Below are 22,578 nucleotides of genomic sequence, written 5' to 3' on the forward strand. Positions count from 1 at the left end.
TGATTGCTTTTTTTCCCCATTGATCTTGAGTCCTCTTCCCTGAATCTTGCTGTTCCTTTCTAGAGAAACTCTTCGTGGACAATGTATGCATATATCAAGGTATTTTTATCATTTCCAACATCAAATGAATGGCAACTTGAATGGTTTAATCATTACTGAACCGAGCACCTCCAAGTCAAAGTAATGCCATTTTCACTCATTTTATCAATCACAATATCTATTTATTCACGCCATATGCTGCAGAAAACAATTTGAGAATTCTTGTCAGACATCATTACGGTACTAAGATTTTGTATATCTGCACACCATAGCTTCATTGTAAACTTGACCTGGCTTGCACAAGTATCCTTCAGCTGGATTGCAATGCCTATCTTCTGAGCAGATGCACTGTCCTTCCATGGCACACCCATCATCTTTGGCGGATTCTTTTCCTAAGAATATCTCATCTGACCACTGGCTGTCAAACATGCCTTGAGGGTCTAGTTGGCTCTTCGCTGAAAGAAAGCTGCTCATGTTCGGATACTTTTGTTGCACACCTATAAAAGCAAGCTTTCTGTTCTTGGCCCAGTGAGGCTTGGCTCCATATTTGAAGAACGCCATCTGCTCCACCTCTTCCCAAATATCCTGATTGAACCTCGGCGTCAAAGGCTCATCAGCTCTGTAGTAGTTGATATCCAGGACAACAGAATCCTCGGACTGACCAAGGTATGCTTCTGAACCCTTGATGAACCGTATTAAAAATCCATTGTAGATATCTACACCACAGAAATTGTCTGGATTTAGGTCCCTTAGCTTCTTGACATCAAGAATGAAGTCTCTGAATTTTGAAGCAGGAAAAATAGCTGTAGTCTCGTAGAAGAACAATCCTTTGATTCTAGGATCCCATGCACACGAGCTCATAGTGTTCGATGATGGCGAGTGTTGACAGGAACCCGAGGTCTGCATCTTACCCTGATAACCCACAACTGGGTAGCCAGTGAAAATAATATTGTTCTTCAAGCCATTGCCCACTAATTTCTTAAATCCTATTTCTGAAGCTGCCAGGATGCACTTTCCTTTGACATATTTTGATTTCTCTAATGCCTTCTCTGTATAGCATCATGAAATGTCAGTAACTCAGCTGTTCCTTTGCCAAGGATACAAGTTTAATTCTTTTGTTCTGATAGGGTTAAAATGTACCTGTCCATCTCACTGTAGTCGAAACATTGATGAGGTTTGACTGAAACCCAATGAAGTCATTCATACCATCACCAGAGCTGTTCAAGGGAGCTCGATCATCATATCTGTGCACAGCTTTGTGCTGTGATGGGTACCAGGTGATGTCTGGAAACTCATGCTGCCGAGCAAGATCCTGGAATTCATCTTCCAAGTGGCTGTCATCTTTGTAAGAATAGGTAATATTTCTTTTAAATCTAGGTTCTAGTGACAGGGTCACCTGCAGTTTATGATTCAAAATCTTCAGAATTTGTCCGTTGATTTAAGTGTTGAAACCCAACATATATGATAAAAACAATGCATTATCCTGTGTTTGTCTTGATAAGAGACCTTGTTCTAAATAATTTTGACGAGCAATACAAGACAAACATGCTACGTCGCAGTAGTATTTTGTGTTTTCTAACTGTTTTTAAATGAAAATTTCCTGCAAGCTTGGCCCCACCAAGGAGCCAACGGATCCAGGTTAATAAGACGAGGGAAACGACGTTAGAATTGACATTGCCAAAGTTGTCGACCATCAACCATTCTCAATCATCACACATAGCATACGGTATTAATATTAGCATCAATCCAGCAAATAAAATCCAGAGTATATGTGTACGTACTGACCTTGGAGATGACTCCTAGCAGCCCCAGCGACACCATCGCTGCATTAAACAGCGGATCTCCCTGCACCACCCTCACGACCTTGGCATACCCTTCCGAGCTACCCGCCGGCACCACCAGTCTGAGCCCCACGACGTGGTCGTGCACCGCCCCGCCCTTCCCCCACCACGAGCTCCCGTGCGACCCCGTGCTCACCACCCCGCCGATGCTCACCCCTTCCCAGTACGGCGCCGCCACCAGGCTCAGCCCCGCCGCCTCCACCTTATCGATCAAATCCCTCAGCCCCACTCCGGCGTCCGCCGTGACCGTCTGGTTCCCGGCATCCACCTCGATCCCCGCGTTGTACTTGGCCGTGCTTATAAGCGTCGAGTTCTCCGACGGAGGACACGCTAGCTTTGGGATGGTGTGGGAGAACCCGCTTACCACCTTGACCTTCTGGTTCTTTTGGCTGGCCTGGGCCACGGCGGAGCGGAGCTCGTCTTCGGTCGTCGGATAGGCGACGGTTTGGACCCAGCATTCCTTCCGGTCGCCCCAGACGCCGTAGGCGTTGGAGAGGACGCAGCCCGTCGCGTTGCAGTTGACGGGGGGAGCCGGCGGCATCGCCATGGTTGGCGCCGGGTTGGAGAATATGCATGCAAATAGGCCATGGATGAGCCAGACCAGAGGGGCCATCTTGGGTTGTAGGGTGGATGGATCCTGAGACACTCTTCCTTGAGTTATAGGATGGAGATGCACCAAGCTTTCAAGAGAGGCAAGGGGAGGAGTACCATCGTAGGTTTGAATGCCATCCTTTATTGAGTTTGAATGGGAGCATCTCGCCTACTGTGATAAATTAATATGCTGCATTACGGGATGTACATTTGAAATTTTTTATATTTTACGAGTGTGTGGAAGGAGAAATTATTAGATAAAATTAGCCTACCAGCTATATCATAGACAAAGCTGATGTGAAAATGCCATATATATCAGCATTTTAAATTAAAAAATATTGCCGTTAAGATGATTATAGAATTTTTCAATTCAAAATATTGAAGTGATTTTTTTTTCATTGGCTCTGTATACAGTATATGTGGTAGATCAAGTCTATTCAAAAATTTCTAACAAGAGGTCGTGGGATACGGAAACGTCCAACTAGCTGCCAACAAGGTATTTTTATTTTATATATATTTATTTTTGGTACAGTGTTTAATGTATATTATTGCTGTTGGTCTTTCTCACCTTCCACTGCTTGTGATGATGTGCATAGGGCTATTGGAAGGTTCTCATGTGAATGGAGATGCAAACGATCGTTGAAATACCAATATATCAAATTTAAAACCAAGCAATCAATTATAGTGGACAAAAAGTCAAGTTCTACGGCTGATAAAAGGAATGTGGGGCTCGATTATAGGAATTTTTAATCACCGAGGGCTAGCTTGGATGCTATTCATCTCTTACTGTGTAGAATTCAATGTCAATAACTGAACACCATTTATATTCAGATGATGGTTAACAAGGATATATATTTGGTTCAAAGAAAATATTTGAAAAGGGAAAGAAAAAAATAAAATTATTTTCAAAAAAAAAAAATTTTTTTCCTGAAATAGATGAGTAAACTTTTTTTTTTAAACAAAATTTGTTAGTTAGTCTAAACCTTTTTTTTTGGCGACATATCTTAAGGATTTCCACTCCAAATGACTCCACTTTGATGCAGGCGCTATCTATTGAAGCAATTGTGGCCTGTTTTTGTGATTGATATTCTATTTTTAAGAAGCCGTTATCGTTCCATGAGAAGCATGGTTTTGGCCTTTTCATAAGCTGATATATACGGTATGGAGATATCGAAGGATATGAAACAATTAAATTGCCAAACATTTTCTAATATTTGTCCACCATCTTATGAGTTTTCCATTACCAAATATCACTTGAATACCTAAATTAGTGCAGTCTCATTTACACCATACGTGGAGGGAGTTATCGTATCACATCTCAATACTCTTTCTCTCTCCTTCTCTCGGGTTAAGTTTTTTGAGCTGGCATTTTTAACTTTTTTATCCTATCCTTTTTTTTCTCTTGCCTAAACGGACGTCCAAGAATGATTTCTTTAAAAAAAGAAAAAATCATGTAATTTTTCTGATTTATAACTCTAAAGTCTGCACATGTTAAACAGTAAACACGCACGTTTTACCAAAAAAAAAAAAAACAGTAAACGCGCAAAGTAGTGCAATTTTTGTCCTTTTTTTTTTCCCCCCTTCTTTTGTACCGGCCAACACCAGCTCACTGCTGGAACGTTACCATGCTTGCGAGAGAAGCACGGCAATACCGACAAAGCAACAAAGCATGAGAGTTATAAACGTTGTCAACTTACAGATTTTATTTAATTTAATTTTTAGAGAAAAAAAAAAGAGAAGAAAAGAAGCAAAATAAAAAATAGACTTTGTTAAGGAATTACATTCAGATTACGATGGCGTTTACTGGTTGATGCCTTCTGACGAGCTTTGCCAACTGTGTATACAATTAGAACAACGAAGGAAACTAAGTTTATGACTATAAAAGGATGTTTAGTTGGAGAGAATAGGGATCTGAAATTGAAATCAAAATAAATGATTCTCTTTCTAATCTTTTGATTGGAAAGAGTTTCATTTCAATTTTGATTATAGAATAGAGTGAGAATGGCTCAATCTGTATAGAACTCAATCCCTATTCTTCTCTATGGATTCAAATTTTTATTCCAATTTCGATTCCAATCACGAATCAAACGCTTCAGAGGATTTGACCATTTCAATTTCGATTCCAAATCATTCCGATTTCTATTTCCATTCTGATTTTGGTTACGAACCAAATACTCTCTAATTATTATATGTGCAAGAGAGTAAATTGAAAGACTTCCTTGTAAATTTCTAATTTGATATGAAAAAAAAAAAAATTTCCATCAGCTCAATTTTAATCCAAGTTCACTGACTGCTTATTAGGTTGATCTTGGACTCACATATGTTGTTTGTTTTTCTCACTTGCCGAGCATTTTCATAAATTTATCAAATACAAAATGAGCATCAAACCAACTATAAATAACATAACACCGGACCCACCCAGCCGGTATTTCTTGTTCATCAGGCCAGACCAGGCTCAAATTTTAAGGCCTGACCAGCTTCCAAGCCAGATTGGGAATTACCACAAAACTTTCTGACCCAATCCAGTGTTAAATAAAAATATATAAAATATCACAGACACTACACAATTGTTATATCTTTTTCTGCATTATTTCTTACTATCTCTTGCTGTGTATACAATGAGAAATCCTAAGCCAGAAGTCCATTAAATTTTTGATGATCTCATGTGAAACAAGGAAGTCCTTTTACATAGACACTAACTGGATTTTTTTATGTACATATGTACATGTATATGTACATGTGACATGTATATACCCTTTAAATATGACTTATTGCATGTAAGGGCGGATGTAAGCCTTAGCTTAGCCTGATCAGGGAACAAACAATGCCCAGGTCCAGTTTCAACAAAGATAAAGGTTGGAGAAGTAAAAGAGATCTACAGAGACATAAAGGCAATAAAGAAATATCAGCTGATATGGTATGAAAATTTCAACTAGCATTTGGGGTTACCATTTTTGATAACTGATAATCTAATGCCTGAAGAATTAATTATTAAAAAAACAAAAAAAAAGGTCAATTGGCATATTAATATCATATCAGCCAACTTCCCAAGATATATCATGTTGTATCCTCAAAGGCCATTATTTTGTATACATTGTACTAGCAAGCACCCCATATCAGTATGAACTCACATCCCAGTAGACATCATGACTGAGATGCAAACCTCGGCCATGTCAGGTGTGCCACCATGGTTCATATGATTTGTTCATAACCGGCTGGTAGGTAAATTTGGCCTACCATCCTAAGAAGCCTAACCTGCTCTTACTGAAGAAGAGTCTTCAAATAAATGCACCTTGTTGGGATGCTATGTCGACAGTTTCAATAATTTTCATAAAAACAGAATAAAAAATTGAAGATAAATAAAAAATTGAAGTTCCAAATGTGGCCTGAAAAGTAACATACCAAGCCCACAGATTGACATATTCTTCGGCTAAGCCGATACCAGGTCGTTAAAGATCTGGTTCGGCGGGTAAAATAATAAGATGAGGACTATCTGTCCATAGTTTAGTCAGGATGTTATTTCACATGAATAACTCCAACATATACAGAATTTACAAGTTTCCACGGTACACAAAGTCAGATCATATTATGGTTCGATGGTGATATATTTGGGTACAATTTGTTTAATAAGACATAACCATATGGTAGGCCTCCACAAGAAAATGGAAGGTTCACAGTTCAGTGCTTCACATGCCCCCCAACAAAGAGACATAATCATAAGTGAAAAGAACACAGGAACATAATTTATTTTCATTTTATTTTATTATAGAAAGAAAAAGAAAGAGAGAAGAAGCATGATTCTGAGTGTGCATAAACCTACCAACTTTTTCAATCTTCTCTTCCATTCATCATTGTAGCTAATGATGGCAGGGAAGAGTTTCTAAAGCACTCAGTTTACAATATTCGTGAATCTACAGGACAGACCACCAATGCAGGCCCCTACACCATGCTTCTAACGCTGGATGAAGGACAGGGGTTTGCATGCAGACAGGTAGGTACATGCACACACGGACACAAGCAAGCAATTGCACGCACATGCCCACCCAAATGAGCGTGTACGTGTGCACAGAGGCATGCAGGCACAAGTGCGCATCATGTGTTTAGGTGAGACCTGAATTGCAGTGCTAAAAATCACTTTGCATAAAGGAATTTGATTTTGAGTTAAAATTGGTAAGATAGCAATCATCAGAAACCACTGAAAAATTCAAACCAACAAATTATCCACAAAATAGTCCAACAATCCCGTTTTATCATTTAGATCCCACCACATGTTCTAAAATCATGAGCAAACGATAGCATGATATTTGTAGCATTACACCTTGGGTGCACCTTTTAATCCATACAAAATAAAGTTTACGCCATTGATGTACTCAGAGATATAAGGTGGAGATAGATAAAGCTGATTTATATAGGATACGGTATATAGATTCGCATCTCAATAATTTTATCTATGAAAATAAGAAGAAATCTGCAGTTGTCATTAGCACACGGAGCGGTGCCCAAACCATAGCAGTTACAGCAAGCCAAACAATGGCAGTTACAGCCAGCCAATCATCTACAGGTATTAAAATGACAGGGCAAGGATAAAAAGACTGACACAACCTAATAAACATTATGTCCCTAGGTAACCGTTGGAAGTTAAATATAAGTTCCACACCATGTGTAACAAGCCGTAAGGTATAAAGGGAGCACTATGGATGAACCCTTACATCTTTCAAGAAGGGCCCTTCCAGACATTTGTTTCACTTGTTTTAGCTGTTGGATGAAAATGCAGCTAACTCCGGCTCTTGCACTTCTCCATGGCTCTAGGGGCTGCAAGCAGACAGATGCATAAACCATTAAATGTATGATATAATATATTAATGGAATCTAATATGATGCTAGGAATGGATGCTCTAAATATTTTGCATTTTTCAGTTCTTGTTACCGGACAATTAAGAAACAATTAATATAAAAAACAAGAGTACATATACTCTAGGAATACCCGGTATAACTTATGCAGTACTGCCACAATGAAATCTAAATAACAAATGTTAGATACAGATATCATAAATACATGATGAGTGATGCAATTTTACAAAGTTGTTAAAATGGATGCAAGCAAACAGTAGCCCCTATATGCATAGCGAGAATAAAAATCATTTTAGTTCATAATGATGCCCTTTTTACACCTTTCTAGTTAGTTCATAATTATGTCTTTAGTTCAAGAATGAATAATACAACAACAGAACAATCACAAAATAATTCATAATCATGCCTGACGAACTCCACGTTCAGGTAATTATGCTTGCCCCACAATACATTAAAACAAACAACCTCATATAAAGTATGTCACATTAACATCATTTCAGATACTATTGTTGCTGCAAATAATCATTACAGACAGAACCACTAGTTTATGCTTATTCTGCTAATTGGTCAGACCAGGAGATATGTACCATCATCAGTTAGATGAGCATGAAGGGTAACTGTGCGGTCCATTAACCAAGCACCAGCAATGGAGATGCAAGAATCAGTAAAATAGGAATGCTATTCATATTTGTATATACCAATTCCAGTTGCTTCTGAGCCTTTCATGATCCTGAGTCTCCTACACGTGTCGGTGAACATACTGCAAGTGCCAATGAATAAATAACTACTTGTCAGATTAATGTAACACCACAATTAAAGACCATCTAGAAGAAATTGATTAGAACCAACAGATAAAGTAGAAAGAAGTAGAAAACCAAATATCCATGTTTCCCATGAAGATACTGCATGACAATAAATTAAGATTTATATATATATAAAGAAATTTATTCAAGCTGGAGAAGCAGATGGTATAGCCCTTCAGAAGAAATTCTAAACAATAAAACTAAAAACAATGTCGGAATAGTCTTAACACGATATTACCTCTATAAATTACAAATGAACTTGATCGAAGCTAAGGTCAATATTGAGGATCTCGGTTAACAAAGGATTCAGTACAGGTAAATTAGAGGAACACTTAAATGATTCACACTGAGTTTGTTTCAATGATGCCGATTAGTTTGTGACAACTTGATCATATTGTTTTATATATGGGTAAGATTTGGTTTACTTTCTACCATCTTGATGGCTAGGGTCCTTTTGACATGCTCACTTGGTAAAGCTATTGTGCCATAATGATGGATTGGGGGACATGACCAAAGATTACAATTTTCTTATCACAGTGAAAAGCCCACTACCACATCTTTATGACCTTTACTTCTTCATTGTAACTAGAAAATTCATAAAAATGCTGAAAATTGTACTTACTTCCATGGAACATCACCAACAAGCATCCAATCACCATCCTTGTCTTCATATGTAAGGACATATTCAGATCCTTGGAGAAGATCCATCATCCGGCTCTCACCTAGTCCATCTCTTCCGGGTATTCCATGTGAACCACACTGGCCTGGAACACCACATAATAAAACAAAAGTAAACCCACCCTTGCACAAAGACATTTGCAGAAGCTACAAAATAATATTAAGGAAAATAAAATTTTTTACTTCTCATGTGGGACAACCTTGGGTTGTTTAAAGAATATGGTCAGATAAACAAAAGCAAAATGACAGGATATTTCCTTATGAAAAAACTTCCCCGAAAAGTCTTCAACATCCACAGCGAATAAAGAAAAATCAAAATAAAAATGTTATTTCATCCGAAGAATACTAATTGAAAAAGAATGCTAAAATTTAACCTCCTGTTATGGAGGTGAGTTCTTTTCCTTGAGTATTCCTTCATTAACCTAACCTGAAAAGTACAAAAGTGGAGGCTTCTATAATCCTATAGATAACAAAATGAGGGAAAGGCTACAAGAGATTTTAAAAACAAATAAATTGAATTTTCACAGTAGCTCGACTATATTACTTTCATGCAATAATCTACAAGCCCTTACAGATAGATATAAAAAGTAATGGAGACAATAAAGCAATCAAATTGTACCTTCATGTCTCTTCAAGTGCATGAAGTAAAAGAAATAAAAAAGTAGATAAAGCAGAGTATAGCCAACATAATGATTTATATGCAAGAATTTTTCATTTCCACTTAGCATGACTTCTCAATAGGAGGCTGTCCTCATGATTAAAAAGAGAGAGGAGAGAAAATAAAGAGGAAAGAGTGAGAGGGCGGGAGTGGGGCAGACCTTGTGTGTGTGTGCGTGTGTGCGCGCGCGCGCGCGTGTGTGTGTGGTGTATTTTGAAGTGAGGGAGTGGGGGTGTTGGAAATGAGCCTAACATGCCAAACCATGCAAAATGTTCCCAAGATTAAAGGGAAAAACTAAAAACATTGAAAATTAGCCCAGCTCACCGATGGTAAAGCAGCTGAACATCTTCTCCAATGCCGATGAAAACTCCTTATAGTTGGAATATGTTTTGAGGTCAACTTTTCTGAGATATGGGGCACCATCCATGCTAACCTTGACATAAAGGCAACCTGTCCCTGGTTTTCCTTCAGTATCTTCTTTGTTCTTTGATGGGTTTGATGCCATTGTATTCTTCCGGTAACTACGGATTGGGGGCCAACCCACTACCTGTGCCCTGTTGGATATCATTTTTCTTAGACAATGGCAACCTCTAGATTACCGTATTGTTAATACAATAATATATCTAAAGACCATGTTCATGAAGAAAACAAGATATACCTCCCGATTCAAGAGGAACAAGAAAAGGGGCAGTGAAATGGAAAAAAAAAAGTGTCTAGGTTAGTTAATATTGTATCCACAGATTAGCAAAGATAAAAATTTTGTTGCAAGAACATTCCATATGCATCTATGATCAATCCATGAACTCCATACATTAAGAACAGAGAACCAACAAGAGAAATGATGTATTTAATTAAGCAAAAAATTGAAAAGGCCATTTTTTTCAGAATCATGGGGATGGATCTGTTGAAAAAAAAAAAACAAATGTAACACCAATAATAATAATAATAATAATAATAATAATAATAAAACCGACAGAGAAAAATAGCCCCCACGAAAAAGGGCAACTGCATCGAATAACAAACTACAATTTCAGAAGAAATCAGCAATTACATTAAACATTTCTTTATTTTAAAGCAACCACAACCACATATCTCCCAATTCATAAGCAACTAGACTAGAAAATCACAAAGCAACCAGATATTCTGAATGAATACCTATCTATCTCTTATTTCCATCTGTTTTTCTGCGGATTAATTCACCAAAACAATCAGCAAAAAATTAATGCAAAACAGGCATGATATTATGAAATTCTAGAGCAGTTGCAATAATATATATTCATCAAAAACACCCTAAAATAAGAGATGACCTCAAAACTTAAATAGGTAACTATCATTTTTCCTTTTACATTACAACGTAAAGAACCGCATGGAGATAACCTCAAAACTTAAAAATAAAATAAAAGTGTAAGATAACTTTACAACTCACAACTTACTCTCTCTCCCCATTATGAAATTACCCAACATGCCAAGAACAGTGAAAGTGAAACGAACTTACTTCGCAGCAGGGGCGACTCCAGCCCCCGAAGCCTGAGCCTTCTTTTCCTCACCCGCCGCTGCCGCCGTCCCATTGACATCCTTCACTGAGCCCGGCGGCCCCGAATGCTTTCCCCCGCAGTTTTCACCCCTGGGCGAAAACAAGTTGCCGCCTTTCCCAAATTCCACCTCAGATCCACTCCCTCCTGAGACCCTCCAATCGCCGGAACCGTCAATGGCATCCGAGAACCCCCTCTTCGCCCCGGAGACGAGGCTTTTGGGGAGTCCAAGGGTCAGGCCGGTGCCGTCCTCCCTCTCGGGGGACCGAGACCCCGGGAGCCCCAGGCGGAGCTCGGTCTCTTTAAGATTGAGCGCCGGCGGGCGGGCTCCGAGCTTGGGGTCGTTCTCGGAGGAGAGGGAGGAGGACGAAGAGGAGAGCTTGTCGGAGCTCTCCATGGAGGAGATCTCCGAGAGGCCAATATAGTCGTGCTCCAAGGGCGATGTCATCAAAGCTTGCCCGTGGTTTCCAAGAGGAATTCCGGCGAACAGCAAGCGGACAGTGCGGAGAGATGGAGAATGATAAAAAGAGAGAGAAGATGGAGGAGGAGAACCGGAAGGGGATATAAAAAAGTGAACTTTTTCCGAGTTGGATCTCCGAGGGAGGGCAGAAGGAGAAACAGAGAGAGAGAGGGGCTTATAATGGAGTTGTTTTCGTGGTAAAGTTTGAGAGAAAGCTTTGATTTTTTTTTTTTTTCTTTTTTTGATAGTTTTTGTTGGTTAGTTCTATCGGCTGATGATGTTTTGTCGAGTGGAATAAAATAGTATAGAGTGTAGAGAGAGAGTAGGCTTATGGAGCGAAATTGGAAGAGAGGAGAATGACATTTTTTTTTTTTTTTTGGAGGTGGTTGATGGAGATGTCGACCCTTTGGGAGCAAACCTACCGACAGGGGACTGAAAGTTCCCGACAACGGTCCGTTCAGTTTATAACTATCTAATTTTTTTAATGTTAGAATATCTGCTAAATATCTAGTTCTTTTAAATGGTCCACTCTTTTGTGTGAGTCTATAAATTATTATTATTATTTTTTTTGGTAAGCCTATATTTAAAGTTAATGTGTATGTAGGACCGCATACATATTTTATTTTCATTATTTTTTGTGCAAAAAAATTCCAACCCAACATTTCATAATGTACGTTTTTTTTGTGTTTTATATCTTTAATTCGGTTAGAGAAAAGGAACCATGTAAAATAAGAAAGCCATCATCTTTGTTGGTTGAAAAAATGCAGCACCACTCGATTCCCGGTTCCAATGGGAGTGGACGGTGATCTCACCTCTTTCTTATTTTTTTAAAAGAAAATGATAAACTAAATATTTACCCAATAAGATATTGAATGAAGGATCAAAACTTTTGTTTTGGTACTATAAACTTCACCGATTTTTTCCATTGCACAAACCTTTGGTCCTTGCACGATAGAAAACTAATTATTGAATAGTGTAAAATAACATTTGTAGATTTTTTTAATATAAATTATTGTAGAGGTGATCTGTTGACTAGATTAACCATTTCGAGATCTTGCACCTAAAGTGATTTAATGAAACCATACAAAATACGAACTCGAGATCTTGGCTCGGTGCTCATTTCAAATCATCAATTTGACTGGCCATCAGGATGAAGCCCATGACAATATTCACGACTAACAATTTCGATTTTATGATTGATGAATAAATTTTTTTTTAAATAAATAACCAGAACGTATCCAAACAGTTTAAATAATCAAATCCGATAAACATTCGGATTATAATTAATAGCCTATAAGCTTAATCTTCAAATAAAAGAGACATAAGAAAAATTTCAAGCAAAATGAACATAAAAAAAATCATAAGAAGGACACTCTGCTAATCTGTAACATTTTTTTTTTTTTTTACTATTTTTAAAACTTCGATTGACTTAAACATCAAAAAATTTTTCACTAAAATATTTTAGTGAGTGCAGACTTTCTTTGCAGATCCCTTTTGGTATCTCAGATCCCAACATCGTCCACTTCCAGCACATCAGCCAGGAAGTCTTATGGCAACAAAAATAATAATTAAAAAATAATGATTCAATAAAAAGATTAACTAACATTGCTGGACAACTACTGTGCATGCAAGGAAAAACGTATATAATTAAAGTCATGTAAAATAAATGTTGGCCACAATGGTCTCCAGCCAGGCTAATAAATTTTCATTTTTAGTTCATACATTATATTTAATTAATCAAGTTCCTACAAAAAAAGCAAACTTAAATATATAATATTATATTATAATAATAAAAAATATAAAAGCATGAATAAAAAGTAATAATGCTAAAATAATACATCATTCTTATCCAATTCTTGATCATTTTTTCTGCTTTAATTGAAAAAAATAAAAATAAAAAATAGGAAGGGAGGGAACCGGGCATAATTGTTCTCAATTAGCATAAACAATACCTATTTTCAATAAATAACTATGCTGCCTTATCTTTTGGAAGGACGGATTTAAATAAGAATTCAGGAAAAGAATGGAATAGGACGTGATCTTTGAGTGTCTTTCTCTCTCTCTCTCCCTGCTTTCGCCTGTGGGCGTGAGACGTCGACACAGCTTTCCGATTCTTGTCCAACCACGCCTGAATCATCCGTCATTATTGTGTTCCGCAGCGTTGAACCCCGCATCGAACGGCTCGCCATCCATGCAATATTAAGGATCTCCCTCAGTATCCAACGATCCAAACCAAGCCGCATCATCCCATGAACACCAAGCACCATTTTGTCCCAGCATCTCCAAGCCAAGCAACCACAGTCACACGACTTGCCCTCCGTTGCCGCCAGCCTATTGGAAGCATCCGGTGTGCTTGGTGTCCGGGATAAACACCTGCTCCACTGTAAGACTCCGCAGAATCATGATCCGGATGGCACGCATCCATGCGCATCACAAGGCCAGTGACGATGGACGGTGTCCCGCTCCTAAGTTGACGGCAGTCATTGACGGACTTTTGATCGTCCATCCGCTGACAACCATCGGTGACCCACCAGAACAGATGAAGGTCATGTATCTGGATGATCACAATTATTTGTTCTTATAGTGGTGTATCAAAATGAGTGCTTGATAATGGTTGCAATTGGCAACATGCATAGCCATACTTTGCGCACAATATGATGTATAATTTTTTGTGACAATGAATGAGTTAGTGATTCACTTCTTCCAAGAATCATCACTAAATTCATGTCATGCAAGATAGAATGCAGTGAGGCCGGGCTTGACTATCTAATCATATATGGGAATTATTTTGAGATCAGAGATCACACATCATCATATTTAATCACATATGATCACGTATCTCAAAGTGTAATTGAATAATTGCATGCAGGCATGTAAAAGATCTTAATGGTCATGTGAGGGCGAAATTTTGACAACAAGAGGGATGCGAAGTTAGGGATTAAGATGTGAGTTGCTGCCGGGAAAATGATCAGCCTTTCAAGCATGAAAATATTGCACCACAATTAATCCACGTAGATTTAAAATTCTATTTTTATCCTATAATTTTGAGAAATATTTTTTATTTCATATATTTTATCGTGCATGGTTACAATATAATTGTATACAAAACAAATATAGCTGGATACATAACACATCAAAATCATATGAGGGGGTTAAACATAAAATGGCAATGAAATGAATCATGTGATTTATGAAAAAAAAATTGATATTTACTAAAGCATCTTGTATGTAAGCCAAAATTCTTATCCCATTGATGAGCAGTATGGGATCGTCTTGTCAGATGTAGCCAATTACAGCCAGCACTCGTCTTGATATCAAACAAGATGGCCTACGGCATGGACCAGAACACTAAATCCAAGTAGATTCGGTTGTTTCTAACTCAAAACCTTGTCTTTTTGCCCCGTGCGGTGTCAACGACTGGAAAAGAATGGTGGACCCAACGCAACACAATACGTGTAACGCGTAACACGTGGCAAAGCGCTACCATCCATGGTCCTTGTTTTTTTTGTCTGGCGATGGTACATGGTATGTGGCGACAGGTGGGGTTACTGTAGACTTCAGTGGACCACCCCGTCGAGTTGCCATCCGTGCAGCGAGGTCCCTTGGAGCGCAGGGAATAAAGTTCCGTCTGGGTTCAAGTCAACAGCCCTCAGCCTTATCTCAGAATGGCGTAATTGTGGGGTCGAAACACTTGCACGTACGGACCGAAGTTGATGTCCACTATTTTGACTCCGATGGTTGGACGGAATCTAAATCGGATCCTATGCCAAACTTTCAAAAATTATGAGCTAGGTACGTAGGAAAAAAAAAAAAAAAAAATATATATATATATATATATATATATATATATATATATATATATTATTGAATCATTTTTGAGATCTACGGCGCTATCATCTCAGAACATAATGGTATAATGGGTTTTGAAATGAATAAATCAAATCAAATTTTTTTTTTTTGAGAAAAAATTTAATCACATGCATCTATCAATCTAGAAATAATTAAATAGAGAGATACAAGATAAAATTGATATAAAAATAAAATTTTATTTTTTATAAAATTTTATTTTTTTTATTTTTTTATTAATCATATCTATCATTGAAAAAATATTCTTATTCAATTTAGAAGAAAATCTGATCCGAATTATACAAAAATTATTTTATTATTATAAATAGAAATTATATAACTCAATTTTTGATTATCAATAAAAGAAAGTAAGGCCTAAACCTACATTTGTTATTTTTTTAATTTTTTTTCTAAATTTTTTAAGAGATTTGTGATGATTGGATAGAGAAAATATTTTATTTTAGTGATATCAGTAAAATTGTCCCTAAACTAGAAAAGCTTTTATGTCGATCAAAATTTAAATTTGATCAAATTAAAAAAATATATATAAATTAGATGTCATCAAGTGCTTGCTCCAATGGTATCGCCTCTTGCTACTGGGACAAAGAGTCAATTCCAATCTGAATTGAGCGATGAGACTTAATTTGCATTCACATCACTTCTTTGTGCATCAAAGAAGTCATACGAAAACAATCAGCATTGGGTTATTTTTTATCTTCAAAAAATAATAAGCAGAAGTACATGGATTACACTGAAATCAGCACGTACGTCAGGCCGAGTAGTATCAGCCCTTATTCTGATTCACTAATATGGCCCTCACTCAGCCATGCAATGCAAACAGCGCATAGCATTTTAGTTACAAGTAAGACCTAACTACATGTGTCATCATTTGTCTCATTTGCAGAGACAAAATTTTTAGTTGGACCAAATCCAGCGTTGGACTAGCAGATCAGTCCAACCATAAACCAATACATCTGTATTGCTCTCTTTTTTTTTTTTTTTTTTTTTTGATCTGTTTTTATGCATCGATGAATCTGATCCAACCAATAAGTTCTCCATGACATTTATTTGATAGCCTGAGATGTTAGGTTTTTGGCCTCTAACCATTACGAGGACCCAACCATCATGTAAAGTGAATGAAAGCAAACCCTTTTGATGTGTGGGGCTGAAGCAATGAATACACCCTGAGTGAGGGGAGTAAAAGAGAGGCACTTCAAAGAGGTGGAGACACCATCAATTTACCTGGACACCAGAGAGGGGTGAGGAAGTGGTGGTAGGCCTTCAATTTGTTTTCCCAATGGAAACCACCGATTAGAATCAGAGCTGGAACACCAAAAGGATCCACCACCAAAAGCTTTAAAAAGCGAAGATATGATAGCCAAGTGCGAAGGCATTAAGACTGGTCCAAAATTCTCCAATGCACGATAAGATTAGAACTGCCTCCCATGATCATGACACAATATATCACATCCCTTCTCATGTTGGAAGACCTGCTCAAATTAATCTTCTACTTAGGCTGTCACTCAAACAGTTGAAAAGCCTAAAACCTGCCATTACCACCATCAACAAGCTTTGTTTCATCTATTTTTGCTTGTCAACTATTTGAATTATTTTTTACCAACCTTTCCCATTAAAGCTACATTTGCAAGTCGAGAACCTCCATGAATTCATACACTCGATGACCGTCATGTCATTCATTCAAGGATGACATGCCATATACGGAATGCAGTTCAATATGAGTTCTATGATACCCATTGATAGCCATCCATCTCTATGATCAGATGATATGGAGGCCATCAAAAGATGTACAACTCTCTACAATACAAAACACGCATTGCAGAGGATCCAAACCCTATATACCCGCCACGGCCAACTTTTCTTAATCATTTTAGAGCCCTAGCAAGGAACATGAGAAAGATGCCTCAAATTTAATGTGCCAGTTATTTGATCCACCATTTCCCCTGCCAAGGCAATTGACTTGCATGCCACACTTCCTAATATAATTGACCTGGTGACATTCGCATGTAGAACAAATATGTCCCACATCACCATCCATCCAGGGCCGGCTCTGGGGCAGATCGATTGGGTGACCGCCCCAGGCCCCAGACCCCAGACCCTGCATTGATGTTCCAATGAAGTTTAAGGATGGCTTTCTACAATATTATAACAAGAAAAATAATTAAATAGATTCATGATGGATTTTACACACTGCTCAACGAACATATCTATAGAAAATTATTGTACGTAGATTAATTTTTTAATGATAATTAATATTTAAAATATATTAATTTTTAATAAAAAATTTTATTTTTTTATTTAGCTTCACATCAAAAAAATATCAAGACCGGCTCTGCATCCATCCAGCAAGATCCAATGATCAAACCCTGCCGGCAAGTAGTTGGTTGACACCTGAAATCATCAGCAAGTAACCTGACACAGAGGCCCTGAGCGACCACAGCAGGGAAACACATCAAAAGAACCCATCAGTATCTTCCAACAGTGTTTGTCGATCCGTGTTCTCGGGTGGCAGTCGTCGGCAGGATCGGTGAGAACGAAGTTATTGTGGTAGGAGTGAGGTTTCAGCGTCCTTGAAATGAAGAGCTCTGATCCATGATGCGTCTCCATCTTTGGACTTCTTTAGTCAACACAAAGCACGTAGTCCTGGTGCTGCGTGAGCTGTGTGGGCCTCAGAGAGTAGAATACTGCCTTCACTTCCATCAACTTTGGTACCTGAGGGCATGTGCACTGTTCTACTACTTTTCAGTAATTCCTGGCTTGCGCTTTTCTTTGCCCCCATGTGTTCTTGCCATCGTCACAGTCCAATTCCAACATCAATGTGGAGACAACACATATGCATCCACCACAGAAGGTTGGCTTGCTCTCAATACTGAGCAGACAAACTCCTGAAAGATTCTACCAAAAGAAACAAGGAGTATAGTGCCAAAAGGCACTACTGAAGGTGGACATTCCCACCATTTTTTTTTTCTCCTCTTGGTTCTGTTTCTTCCAAGGGCAATGTTGCAGAAGATAGGAGCCAATCAGTGCCACAATGCTGATGAAAGATGTAGGCATGACCAAAATCTTCTTCATGCATAGCATAGTTATGTGATGGAGTTGTTCAGGAGAGAGAGAGAACTGCAGAAAAAAAAAATCCTTGCATTAGAATGAACCTAGGGACTGCAGGGAAAATATTGATAATTTCTAGGATTATGATTTTGAATTATTTTCAACATAGAATATACTGTTTATGAGAAATAAAGGTCATTGAAAAAGTGTCACCACACAATTGGAAACTGGATATGCCAATGAATTGTAATGGTAGCTTGATAAGAAATTGGAGATTCACCCTGGTTCCTCTTTTCACCTTTCTTTTCCTTATAGTGAAAATCTCTTTTATATGAAGGGATGTTCTTTTCTAGCTTCCAATCTATGATGTGATGCTTTTAAAAGTAAATTGTCATTTGAGTCCATGGTTTTTTATATTTCCACTGTTCCATCAATTTCTTTGGGACTGATGGCAACTTTAGTGGGTTGTACGAGAAAGTGTGCAAAAAAAAAGATCAATATCTATAATTTCTGCTGTAGTACCCTGTTTATTTCAAACTTAACCCTATGATAGCTTTAACATTATGAGGATTTGAACCCAGCCACAACTACAGTCACAGCGGTGATATATGGACATGATATGGCACACTATGCCATATTATTTCAAGATGAGGTTACCTGTTTATTTCAAACTTAACTCAATAATAGCTTTAGCATTATAAGGATTTGAACCCAGCCAGAACTACAATGACAGCAGTGATATATGGGCATAATATGACACACTATGCCATATTATTTCAAGATGATAGATGATCATAAAAACGAGTCATACATGAGAAAACCTTTCGATTAGTCCAACTGGTCAATAGCATACATCCTACTTCCCAAGTCATAAAACAATCCATCCTTCTTTAAGGATTCAATGCGTCATTTTTGTTTAAAAAAGGAGGTTTCAATGCATAATCACATCTGAGAATGTTATTGAGTGAATGGTCCAAAGAAACCAGAAGGTCTGGATAAAATGGATGCACACCAGCCCTCGAGGACTTCTCTGCTAAGCAAGTACACAAGATTTCCTTCAATTGGTCAGACCAATCATCCAATCTTTTTTTTTTTTTTTTTTTAAACAAGTGTATGTCTTTATGTCCATAAGAAATTTGTTCTCATTAATTTTCAGATAATATCTAAAATTTAGCAACCTGAGTTCTAGTGGCAGGAAATGAAAGTTTTAGAAATGTCATGTCAACCTGCAGCCGACCATGAGCCGAGTTTGGGCACAGAACATGTCAAAGTTTACATAAGACCGGCCCAGAACCCAACTAAAAATGGATATTAGTTTAGGATACAGACCCGGCCCATGTTGAACATTTCGTCGTGCTACGTCAACTCTGAACATCCAGCACAACCCTTAAGGAAAAATCCAAAAAACAAAAAAGAAAAAAGAAAGAAAACAAAGAATTGGAATTCAAAAGAGCAAGTCTGAGGGTGCAATCCATCTAAGATAAGGCTGGTTGGCAACCATATTTGATACTATGATCTCGTTGTATTTGATCCAGTTGAGATGGTGAATGCATCCCGAAGATACGAGAAGCAATAGAAAAGGAATAAAATGGTATTTGACCCCCTCATCCCCGGGGGATTGGTTATGTTACGTCGATTACTCTGTTGCTATTACTCTTACAAGCTCATCAAGCAATCCATATTGTGGTCTCTCTGCATTCCTATCTTGTTGAGGTGACTAGCGTGCATTTCAAAGGTGCAAGAAGCAATAGCTAAGATGCAAACATGTTTCCTGATCTACAAAAAGGATTGGTCATAGGATGCCAAAAACATCAGGCCCAATGGTTTATTGGCTTCTATGCTTCTTATTCATAGGACATGGAAAGACATCCATGATCACGAACAAGTTTATTATGTATTTCTTAAACTTCTTATAGCTGGTTAATAGTGCCGCTGGCTCGATTATGATTTTTGTTGCTGAGCACTCAAGAGGGGCACTGTGACTGATGCACTTACAACTTCAAGGTTGTTTCGGGATATTTTGCTTTCTGATTTTTTTATATGTATTCATATTTGGAATGTATAAATCCTTCCGGCTGATCCAAAAAAAAAAAAATCATGAAGCTAATGAAACTACTATAATATACCTAAAAAGGTAGAGACAATTGTTTGTAAAATTTATCTAGTAACTATGTACAGTGTCTTTACCCAAAAAAAAAACTATATAGTATTGACAAGATGTTTGCCATGTTTCAAGTCTTCAGGTATGGCATAGCAGGAAAAATAGAAAGCAAGACGCATACAAACAAATTACACATGCATCCGTGAACTATAGAATGTTTTACAATCATTTGTAAATGATGATTTTTCGAAAGAAAGAAGAGACTGACTCACAGATTTGAATGGTTAGAAAATAACCTTTTTCTGAGACATTAGTTAAATAATCTTATGCACGTCTAGGGAAGATAAACAAATCATAGAAGAATAATACATGACAACTAATAGCGATGTTGTAGCAGTAAAATTATCGCTAAGATAAAGAGACACCATTAGGATTCAATTGTTTGGTAAGTTATGGATTTTTTTTTATAATTACGGAACTTTTGAAGGTCATGTTCAGAGCTATTGTTTAACAAAAAGTGAAAATCCATGGTATAATGTGCCCATATTTTCCAGGGAATTTTGGATGCTCGGAGAAAGGGCAGAACAATGACATCCAGCAGCATAGGTTGGAACTGGCCCGCCAGATTGAGCGCCTCTCTATCAGGCATTGGGCTTGGCCTAAAATAGTTTGGGCTCTAATTAGAGCCCGAACAAAAGTTAGAACTCAAAAGATTCTCTTGCTTTTCTGGCTCAGAAAATTCTTTGTTTGCCATCCGTGGTACAGAAAATCCAACGTAAAATGCACCATCTCATCTGATTAGATTATATAGTTATTACTTTCTAATATATATTTAATATTTATAATTTTATTTTTTTATTTAAAATTTTGAATAACAAAAATACTTCTTCCATTCTAAAACAATTGTAACATTTTGCATTGAAATGATGACTTTCTGTACAGGACGTTATAATTTTTATATAAAATATCATAATTTTGAAAGAAATAATTTTATCGTTTAAAAATATCATAAATTTTTCAATGACGAAAATATTTTTTTCTCTTTACGATATCTTGTAAATAAATTGTGACATCCTTTACAGAAAGTCATAATTTTAACGTAAGATATCATAATATCGGCACAAGATGTCATAATTTTTTTTTAAAAAAATATTTTTATTATTTAAAATTAAAAAAATAATAAAATTATGAATATTAAATATATATATATATAATTTATTTTATACTCAATCGAATGAAATGATGTGCTCCACGTTGTATTTTCTACATCACAAATGGTGTACAAAGAATTCGCTTTTTGACTCTCCAGAAGACGTCTTAGGCGGACTCGATCTTTTTCGAATAATTCGAGTAGGGAATTGTATCTTTGGCGCGAAAGAAGGGTTCACCTTCCTTTGCTCGAATCTACCACAGATTGCACAATCGTCGCTTCGAGATATGTGCAGGATGATGGATAAAGGCTTTTTTCAGTACTTTAAGAACTGTGTAGAGTGTGATCCAGTGAACGTCGGCACAGAAGAACATCAATTATTTTTTTGCGCGAATCTGAAATCCCTATGATGCTGCTGAAGCTTGCCCTAAAGGTACCACAGACGATGTTGGACAAAGTGGGGTTGGTCTCATCCGTCTAGTCAACATCGGACAGTCCACCTCTCTCTGTATCGCTGCACACCGAATTGAAACCAGCGGCGGGCAAACGGAGCCAAAACGATCAAAGTTGGAAAAAGGGCCTTGGGCAAAGAGGAGACCGATGGAGATATGGTCGGCAATTATTTAATGATATGACTCGCCCGATTATATAATAAAAAAATCTCTTAATGGCAGCATATTGGGTATTTATTTATTTTAAATAGATATAGGTATAAACTGAATACTAAAATATAATTATAAATATTGATAGTTAAATTTAATGATTCATAAAATTTAAAAGTTATTAAATAAAAAATATATATTAATCTGATATTTTTTAAAATTTTTTGATTATTATATAAAATTAAAAAAAATAATAAATAAAATTAAAAATTGAATTCTCAAATTTCAAACAATATTAGAATAATTTTGGATATAAAAACGGATCTAATGCATATTATCCAGTCCACTTTCGTGCTTGCT

The 22,578-nt window shown here is 37.2% G+C and overlaps 2 protein-coding genes across 2 annotated transcripts; both read right to left on the reverse strand.

Moving 5' to 3' along the window:
• Positions 1-221: 221 nt before the first annotated feature.
• On the reverse strand, positions 222-5,643 carry LOC105047414 (L-gulonolactone oxidase 3-like). The gene is given in 6 exon segments (XM_010926329.4): positions 222-285; positions 287-1,088; positions 1,180-1,435; positions 1,825-2,610; positions 5,295-5,346; positions 5,603-5,643. Coding segments are annotated over 6 exon segments (2,001 nt in total).
• A 1,285-nt stretch (positions 5,644-6,928) lies between these two features.
• Positions 6,929-11,671, reverse strand: LOC105047357 (auxin-responsive protein IAA27). Its single transcript, XM_010926269.4, has 5 exons — positions 10,957-11,671; positions 9,786-10,015; positions 8,748-8,889; positions 8,021-8,082; positions 6,929-7,283 (listed from the first exon to the last, which is right to left on the reverse strand). Exons 1-5 carry the CDS (start codon positions 11,439-11,441, stop codon positions 7,246-7,248), a joined length of 957 nt encoding a protein of 318 aa, XP_010924571.1. The 5' UTR covers positions 11,442-11,671; the 3' UTR covers positions 6,929-7,245.
• Positions 11,672-22,578: the final 10,907 nt, after the last annotated feature.

This window comes from Elaeis guineensis, chromosome 6 (genome assembly GCF_000442705.2).
Source record: "Elaeis guineensis isolate ETL-2024a chromosome 6, EG11, whole genome shotgun sequence".
Lineage (NCBI taxonomy): Eukaryota > Viridiplantae > Streptophyta > Magnoliopsida > Arecales > Arecaceae > Elaeis > Elaeis guineensis.

Excerpts from the sequence above, each read along its gene's own strand:
- LOC105047357 (XM_010926269.4), bottom strand. The coding sequence starts at position 11,441 with ATGACATCGCCCTTGGAGCACGACTATATTGGCCTCTCGGAGATCTCC. Across the intron at positions 8,083-8,747 it reads GTTGGTGATGTTCCATGGAA|TATGTTCACCGACACGTGTA; the intron begins GTAAGTACAATT and ends TGGCACTTGCAG. Across the intron at positions 7,284-8,020 it reads CTCAGAAGCAACTGGAATTG|CCCCTAGAGCCATGGAGAAG; the intron begins GTATATACAAAT and ends GTCTGCTTGCAG.